This window comes from Cynocephalus volans, chromosome X (genome assembly GCF_027409185.1).
Source record: "Cynocephalus volans isolate mCynVol1 chromosome X, mCynVol1.pri, whole genome shotgun sequence".
Lineage (NCBI taxonomy): Eukaryota > Metazoa > Chordata > Mammalia > Dermoptera > Cynocephalidae > Cynocephalus > Cynocephalus volans.
The window spans coordinates 58,649,490-58,658,478 of record NC_084478.1 but is presented as its reverse complement, the minus strand read 5'-3'; the positions used below and the strand labels follow the sequence as shown (position 1 = coordinate 58,658,478).

General features: G+C 41.6%; 1 protein-coding gene across 1 annotated transcript; it reads right to left on the bottom strand.

Annotated features, from left to right (window-relative positions):
* Positions 1-6,710: 6,710 nt before the first annotated feature.
* Positions 6,711-7,148, bottom strand: LOC134368000 (protein phosphatase inhibitor 2 family member C-like). Its single transcript, XM_063084628.1, has one exon. The coding sequence runs from the start codon at positions 7,146-7,148 to the stop codon at positions 6,711-6,713; it is 438 nt and encodes a 145-aa protein (XP_062940698.1).
* Positions 7,149-8,989: the final 1,841 nt, after the last annotated feature.

The window sequence follows — 8,989 nt, the reverse complement described above, 5'->3', positions numbered from 1 at the left end:
AGCATGAAACATCTAAATAATTGGGAGAATTTCCAGGGGAATTCACAGAAAACATGCTCGCCTGTGGCCACTTAAATGCATCTACTAGCCTCTCTATCCCTACTTAACACACACACACACAAAGACATGTACTGAAAAACAGAGAAAGCAAATAACGATTTCTGCAATCTCCTTCACAATTTCTCCACAGTTATTAGTGTTTATGTTCCCACGTAAAAAAATAAAAATAAGAGAAAATATTCTCCAGATCATTAATACCCCTGAAAATTGATTTGGAGTTTCAAGAGATTTTCCCAAGTCTTTAAAAGAAAGGAATTTTAAGCATATGGAACTCATTCCGCAGGAAGTATGTTTTCAAGGTACCCTTCACTTTAAAATGTGGTTAAAATTTTCTGTGCTCTTGGTATCAGAATCCACAGCTTCTATCCTTTCTGTCACCCAGATAAAGACTTTGGAAAAGAAATAGAAATATCAGGAACAGGAACATGGTGTAACATTTTAATGTGGTACAATGAAACCTCTCCTTTTTGTATCCGTGAAATTCTCAAAGAAAAAATATGCACTTATGATCAGGCGCTGCACAGCTGGTTCTGTTTGGGAGCTCCCCTGTGAAGGGCCAGCTATGAATTCAGTGTGGGTGTAAGGTAAGAGGAGTCAAATGAAATATCCACTCTGCAAGAATGCTTTTATTCCATTTGAGCTTTTATACTTGCTTTTCTTAAAGGCTGTATTTACTCTTCTTAACTCTTGATAATTTCAAACTCAGTTGGTGCCTACTTGCCTCCTAGAAGAAGAACTAAAGTGGGGAATATCTATAATATTGCATAAGGCAGTTGCAAACAACACAGACTTCTTTGGTTGTTTCAAGTGTAAAATAGATTTATAAGTAAAGATAAAGGTGTTAGGTGACACAAATAGTTATTTCCTAGAGAAACGATCAAAATTATACCCCAGAATTGGCCTGAGGAAAAATCCCCCCGACTGCCCCTATCAAGTACTAAATGCCAAGAATCTGACTCTGCTGCTACTTCTTTGGCATAGTACTACTTCTATATCAGGAAATCAAATTTGCAAATGCCTTGGCACAAACAGACACTACACGCCAAGATTGTTTCCTTGTTTGCTTATCTCCAAATTTAAATCTGTCATAGATATATATGATTTGTGCAACCTAAGTCACATTGTTTGCTGCAAAGGAGGCTGGGAATTTGAATTCAGACTTCAGTACTTGGAGAGAGGACTCATGCGGTGGGGTTTTTCTCAAATATAGAAAACCTCTTCAAAAAATGATGGAAAGATATGATTATAACAGAGGTCTACTAAAACTGATGGATATATCTTCCTCTTTTTCTGGCATTCTTATATGTGTCCCAATCAGTTCTTTAGCCTGTGGTTTCATCATCTAGATTCCGTACTATTTTTCCCAATATTTTTATACTTCAATATCTGCATGTGTAGCCTAACTGGCTCTCAGTCCGCAATCTGAGCTATATTGGCTAGGTTAAAAGTTCACTGATGAATGCTCCAAATCTTCAATTTTTGGTTAGGCAGCAACATCACCCTATTCAACCATAATGATCTGTGACAATTTTATAACTTTGCTGTCCTGTGCCAAACTCCCCCTTTTTTTTTTTTAAGCTTTTCTTTAACACCATCAACACCCATGCTCTCTCGTAAATGAAGATTGTTTCCCATGCCCACATATTCTCTGGCACCATCCTCATAAATTCTAGACCTAGGAGTCTCACCTATGGCTGTATATGCCTAAAGGTCTATATTTACGGGAAGAAGTTGTGGATGAAAGGGAGCATCTGTTTCAGAAGCAGACCAATACTAAGATAACAAAAAAATCTGCAAACCCAACCTTATAAAAGGAAAAATGTATTGCATACCTACGGAGTACTTTTACAATGTGCTGGGCACTAAATAGCAGGCTAGGGATTGAGAGAGAAATAATAGACAGTTGCTGCATTCCAGGGTCGTAAGAAAGTGTCTACCAAGGGAGGCAGACACACGCAGCCTGATGTAAGAGGAAGGGAGCAACCAGGACACTGCCAAGTCTGGCTGTGTGGTTGGGGGCAGGTGGATTTTGTGTGAAGAGAGGCAATATTTGGGGTTGGTCATAGTTTGCACATCTTAGGAGCAAATTGTGTTTCTGCCTGTATCTTTCATTTAAAAGTACTTGCATAAGCAGAGCAAATGTAGTGAAATGTTAACATTCACGGTATCTCAATGAAGGGTGTATGGGAATTCTTTGTACTATTCTAGCAACTTTTCTGTAGGTCTGAAATTATGTTAGTATAGAAGTTTAAAGCAGAATAAAAAGCATTTCAACAATTATGACGTTATAAATAGTCTATGCTTTCCTAGTACCATTTCTATATCTGGTTTGGAGGCAAGGTATCTGTTTCCATAGGAAGTCTATTTCTACTAAGTATTTGACACATTCTTGACTTTTCTTACTGACAATGTCATATCTGAATGTAGAGGAAATATCAAGCTGAACCCTGACTCTGGGCTTAATTCCCACCAACAGGGACAATAGAGTTCTTAAAATGAGTATGGCAGAAACTTTGGGAGGAAGTGATCTTGGAGTTTCTAAAAGTGAAATGTTGGCAATAGAAATAAAGGTACGCAGACTTCAGAACATCATATTCTTAAAAAGTCAGTCAAAGGGTGGTTATGATTTCATGATCAGGGTTTCTAAAAGGTGTCCAAGAGAGATGAGAGGCTGTAGAAATTCTTATAATGTAATAAGAAATTAGACTAATGTAAAAAAAAAAAAATAGAAGAATCTAAAGAAAGCAATGTGACCACAGGAGTCCTGTGATGAGCCCAAAAGATAAAAGGAGAAGAAAAAAGCCAAAGAGAAATACAGGAGACTGGTGCCAATTTAAGTTTCTTCTCTACATTTCCTAATGTCTAATACACAATACTGCGGGATGGAAAGGAGGCATAGAAAATTCAAATGGCACCAGTTTAGTCATCACAACAGGAAAGTGATATGATTTACAAAAAGACACCAAGAGACACTGTTATTGAAGATATAAAGTTTCTTCAATGGCAAAAGACACGAAACCTTAGGGAGATACCTATAGAATATAGGAACTAATACATTATGCTCCTGGATGGGAGTCAAAAGTCCTAGCTCTCCCAAAGGTCCCCACAGAGACAGGGAACTGTGAAGGGGTGGCATGAAGAGCTCTTCTTCCATGATGTCACAACCTCCTGGCCACCTACTGCTTGACTTTCTAAGAGTTTGGCTGCCACCAAGTGCAAACAATTATATAACAATACCAGAGTACACTTGGGTGTTTACAACAAGACCTGGCCAAGTGAAGCTCAATTTCCCAAAATAATCCCCCAAAGGACTAAGGCTTCAGGCCTGCTGAAGTTCTACTCCTTAATCCATAACCTGACCTAAGATTTAATATTTTTCCAGCATCAAATTGATGAGTGTGAACTCATCAAAGTTATGAGTGTGAGTGTGTAAATTTCAGGCAGACTACAGTAACTTCTTGAACTATCCAGTGAGCGGTCCGTATTGAAAATGAAATAATGAATTCATTGTAAATTTTTCTTAATTGAACAATTTGTTAAATCCTTCTCTTTTGAGCAGAAAAGTATTCACATTGATTTGAGTTTTTCCTGTGTCATATTACATTTTGTCTTTCTTTTCAGCATTATCATGGACTTATGACTTTATTTAGCATTTCCATTAACTGCACAAAGTATTGTTGTTTTATTTGAATGCACAATTTGTCTCTATTAGGCCACTAGCAACCCTCTCTTTAGGCCAGTGGTTCTCAACATTGGCTATGTCTGGAGACATTTTTGACTGTCACAACTTGGGGAGCAGTGCTACTGGCATCTAGTGGATTGAGGACAGGGGTGCTGCTAAGCATCATACAATACCCAAGACAGCCCCCACAACAAATAACTATCCAGTCCCAAACGCCTGTGGTTCAGAAACCCTGCTTTTTAGGCTAACCTGTATATCTTTGTTAATAGGGTAGCCTGTATATTATAACGTAGAAGCTCTGGGTAATCACCGATGCTTGCAGTTGCTATGGAAACTGGGTTCATATGAACCTTTCAAAGAGTCTTCTTTAAAACAGAAAAAAAAAAGAAGAAAAAGAAGGCTCCTTGAAAAATTAAGATATTTAGTACCCAGCATGCATAGGCAGGTTCAATGATGCAAAAATGCTCTGCCTACACAATGATAAAAACAATTCTTTATGTTTTTTTAGGAACTAATAATGTATAACCTTATATTAGAGAACTGTGTTTATACTGGTAGGGAAGAATGCCTAAGGCAGCTTTCTCCTGTGTCCACACGTAGACACACAAACATAGGCACACACCCACAATTCTCAGTTTTCCCCAGAATTTTTGCAGCCTGCATTCCTAAATCCTCCAAAGGCCTCTGCACAAGCAGCTTTGGCTGCCCAAGCCCAGCCAGTGTGGACTCTTCTGCCTCCCTTTGAATGTGTACTGAATGTTGCATTCTGTTGCTTATGGACTGAATTTCCCAGTTGTAATAGGGTAGTGTTAATTTGATAAAGTTTCTTGCAAAAAATTCTTCATTGTGTTCTCTCCAAATCTGGGTTTTGGAGGCTCCCTCATCACTCTTCTTGCCTGCATTTCTCCCTAATAACTGAATTGTGGTATTGTGTTAGGTAAACAATAGCGTGAGCATCGTCCTGTGGAAAAGGATTCTCTAAGTTGACACTCCCCGGTCCCGAATGGAGAACCATGTGTTATTCCCTCCAATGTCCTCATCTCTCTACCTCACTTCTGAATCTTCTATGGTTTTCCCCGTATCTTGTCTGCACCCCACTTCTCCCCTAACTCTAGCCAAGTGTGAGCTGGGTGTCCTCTTCTTTTTCTGAGCAAGAACAGGCGGTGGGGGCACGGTGCTGGGCTCCCTCTGTCCTCACCTTTGGACAGAAGGAACTCGGACAGAGGAAAGTAAAGCCCTTCAGAAGGCTGACGCTCACTCCACAAGCATCTGGAAACCACTTGTTTGCTTTCAAATAGTTATGTAACCCCAACAAGAAGTCTCCCCTCCCCACCTTTTTTTTTTTTTTTTTTTTTTTTTTTTTTAATACAAGCATCTTTTCCCCGGGAGGCCTTCATAAACTGTCATTTCGGAACCATACAGTTTTCTCCCAGTAGACTCGGACCTTCTTGAGGGGCAGAGGCTATGCTTGGTACATGTATGTTTACTTCTTAGAAGTGCAATTAATGTGCTGTTTTCATCCAGTGGCATCTTTATATGAACAAATGTGTCAGGTTACTTGGTCACCACATTCTTAAAATGGCAAAAGTATAGAAATGGAGAGCAGATGTGGCTCTAAAAGGGCAACATTAGTGATCTTCACAGTGATGGCATGTTCTGTATCTTGATTGTATTAATGTCAATATCCTAGATGTTATATTGTGCTATTATTTTGCAATATGTTAGCATTGGGGGAAACTGGGTAAAGGGTACACAGGATCACTCATTTCTTACAACTGAATGTGAGTCTACAATTATCTCAATAAATATTGAAATTAAAAAACCCCACACAAACTCTTTGGGCTTACTTTTGTCTGTCCATTCAGGAACTATACCATTGATTTTGCATGATTCTGTCATTTAAAAAAACAACAACAAGAAAACCTTAGTTGTCTAAAAGCTAATTGGGTCAAATGGTAAACTAATAATAGTAAGTTACCTAGCAAGTTGTAAATAAAAAGGGTGTAGAAATTTAGCAGTTCAATTCTATTTCCTGTCTATATTACTCCTGCTCTTCAATCTGTTTTCTCCACATATTGGAAGGTGAAGAAACCATGATGGTCAAAATAGAAGTGACACTGTTGCAACAAATGATAGAATATTTGAAAGAAGAGTTCCTAATGTCTTGACAATCTATGATACCCCATAAAATTAAGGGATTGAGTATGTATGGGCAGGGAGGACCAAGGAAAGCGGACAGAGGGTAAGACAAGTATGAGAAGGGACTACTGAGATAACTACATTAGAAGGTTTTTTTTTTTTTAAAGAAAAAGTGTAATACCAAATTTGCCCAACTAGTGTACAAAAACCAGACTGAAAATTGTTGCAATCTTAACCTGATAATTCATGAAAAATGGCTATTTTTGATGAGAAAAAGTTCAGTAATTTCTCTGTAAACACTGAGACTTAAGAGAAACTTTAAAGGCTAAGGAAATTCAACTTTAACTCTTATATTCCCTCTTAAACAGGCAAATCGCCCTAAAGACGAGTGTTTGTCAGCAAGCATATTTCATCAGCTTAGATAACCCTACTGTACCAATTGTGTTTTTTAAACGAAACCTTTTCTATAAAAGCTAGTCCATGTAGAAACGAACATAAATTAGTCCCCCTTTAAGCTTTAACACGTTAAAAAGCTACTGAATACACATATTAACCAACCATTTTATGAAAGTGGTGTAGTTTGGGACTGGTGCTAAGATCTGTACTTGCAGTCAAGTGCTGCGCACAAGAATGTCAAGCAGACATTTCCCCACTAATCTGTCATTCTCTAAGACTCCCATTTACTTCTCGCACTACGATTTAACCGATAAGCAGTTGAGCACAATACAAAGCTTTCAAGAACAAGCAAGTGTATTAGAGGCACAGGGCTCGGATCAGAGGAAGCATTGTTGCATCGAGCAAATGTTCTGTACACAATGCAGAACTGGCTTTACAGCTCATCGCCGGCCGGAGCTTCAGGCGGGTTCTTCCCGGCAGGTGTAGCACAGAGGCCTCCCTCACTTTCATCCGCCTCCTCATCTTGTAGTTCTGCCAAAAGGAGCTCCCTTGCGATTTTAATATCCGGGCCCTGGCTGTAGTGCAGCTTCCGCTTCCTCTCAAACTGCCTCCTTCTTTCTTGCCTGTCCAGGAGGATCTTGTAGGCCTGCACTCCGCTGTCTTCTTGATCCGAGGTGCTGGTGGCGGCAAACTTCATAGCCAGCTTGTCCACGGTCATGGGCTCCTTCGAGTCGGCCTCACTCTCTTTATCTTCCCCATCATCTTGCACACCGGACCCATTTAGCTGCAGTAAATCGTAGTCTCCGTATTCTTGGCAATACGTCGCTCGGATGTTTGATTCATCCCACTTCTGGGACTTCCTTTCCCGCATGGCCTGGATTCCGCCTGCGGACTCCTGGGAGCTAGCCGTCCCCGAGGAAGTCAACGAGCCTTTCTTCAGGATCCCCTTGATCTGCGTCTGTGAGGCGGTGGAGGCTGCCATGTTGGGAGGGGCAGTGAAAGGCTGTGGGAGGTTTGGGCTGCCGGGCCGCCGGGCCGCCGACCGCTGCTGCCAGCTGAAGCTTCAGAGTCTGTGTGGGCAATCTTCTCGATGCCTTGGCAGCGGCACCAGGGCCGCGGTATCACAAAGGACGTCGCGAGTGACGCCACAAGTGACGTCACAATGGTCGCCATAATCACCAGCCTCCCCACCTAGCGGCCCGCGCTGCTGACGTCTGGCTTTTTGATTGATTGATTGATTGATTTACAGGAAGGAGATTCGGAAATACGCAAATACGCATACCTTGTGCATGCAGAGGGGCAGCATTGTTCTGGGGACTTCTGTCCACCCTGTCTGCATACAGGGAGATTGTAAAATGCGTTTCTCACTGTAGGTCACTGCTAAAAATTTGAGAGCCACTACTTTAGTTGGAAAGATGAGAGGCCTTGGCTCGAAGCTGAAAAACTTCTCCCCTCTCACCTGTGTCCACGCACACCCCCCTACACACACACACACACACGCACACGCACACGCACACATCCTGCCCCTCCTCTCCCCTCCCTGTCCTGCTGAGTGGCTCCGACAGCCAGCCACTTACACCAACTGAAAGTCTGGGCATCCTCCTCCAGTCCCTCCATATTGCTCACTCTCCAATACAGCCCTCAGGTGCTGGCCTAAATGTGTTTTAAAATTCTCTCCTTTGATCTCTTCTGCCACCACCCTGTTCCAAATCACCATCATCTGTTGTGGGGACTACAGCCACAGCCTTTGAGCTGGGCCCCCAGTAACCTCTCCTGCTGCCTTCCAGTCTCTTATCCACCCTCTAGCCACAGTGATCTTTTTAAAACACCCAGCAGATCTTGTCACACCTCTCTTTTAAACCCTTCAACAGCTGTACATTGTCCTTAACATAAAGACCAACATCCCGAAGAGGCAGAAAGGCAGCTGTCTGATCTGCTCAACCTGCTGAGGCATCCATCTGGCACCTTCTCCTTTAAAACTCTTCCCACCTTACCTCCAGCTTTCTATTCTGACCTTTCAGTTCTGGGATCAGGATCCTTCCTGTCCAAGAATCATCTGGGTTTTTCTTGCAGCCTCTTCAGATGTCAGCTCAATCATTATTGATTTACAGAAGACATTTTCTGATCCCCAAAGCAATTAGGCCTTCCTATTAGGCCTTTCATGGCTTTGCTTACTTTCCTTGACAGCACTTGGAGTCATCTGTAATATATTATCTGTGTACACTAGATGATAAACACCAAGAGGAAAAGAAAGTGACAAAGACTCACTCCTTTGACCAAACTTTAATCAGGCTTCTCTAAGCCCTATTATACCAGGCCCCCCACCTTGGGCTTCCCTCTGTCCTTGCAGAACCCAGTTGGAACAAGAATCCTGCTAAGTCAGTTTAGTGACAATCCCCCACCCTTGGTATCTGACATCTTCCATATATGATCAAATTCCTCATGCCCTACCTTTGATATCTGATCTCCCTGGCCTGCCTTCAGCAAGAATCCCCCTTACTCCTCATGTTTTCTCTTAGGAATTTTTCATTCACTGACCGCCCCCACCCTGCTTTTTGGACATAAATCCCTATTTGGAGTGAGAATCAAGACCAGTTTCTTTTCCCTGTCCCTACTGCAGTAGTTTCCCCCTAAATAGAGTCTCCCCAACCATCTTTATGGAGTGTCATGAATCATTTTTTCTTTAACAGTTACAATGGCCATGACCTGGAT

Coding starts and splice junctions, on each gene's coding strand:
- LOC134368000 (XM_063084628.1), bottom strand. CDS start 7,148: ATGCGGGAAAGGAAGTCCCAGAAGTGGGATGAATCAAACATCCGAGCG.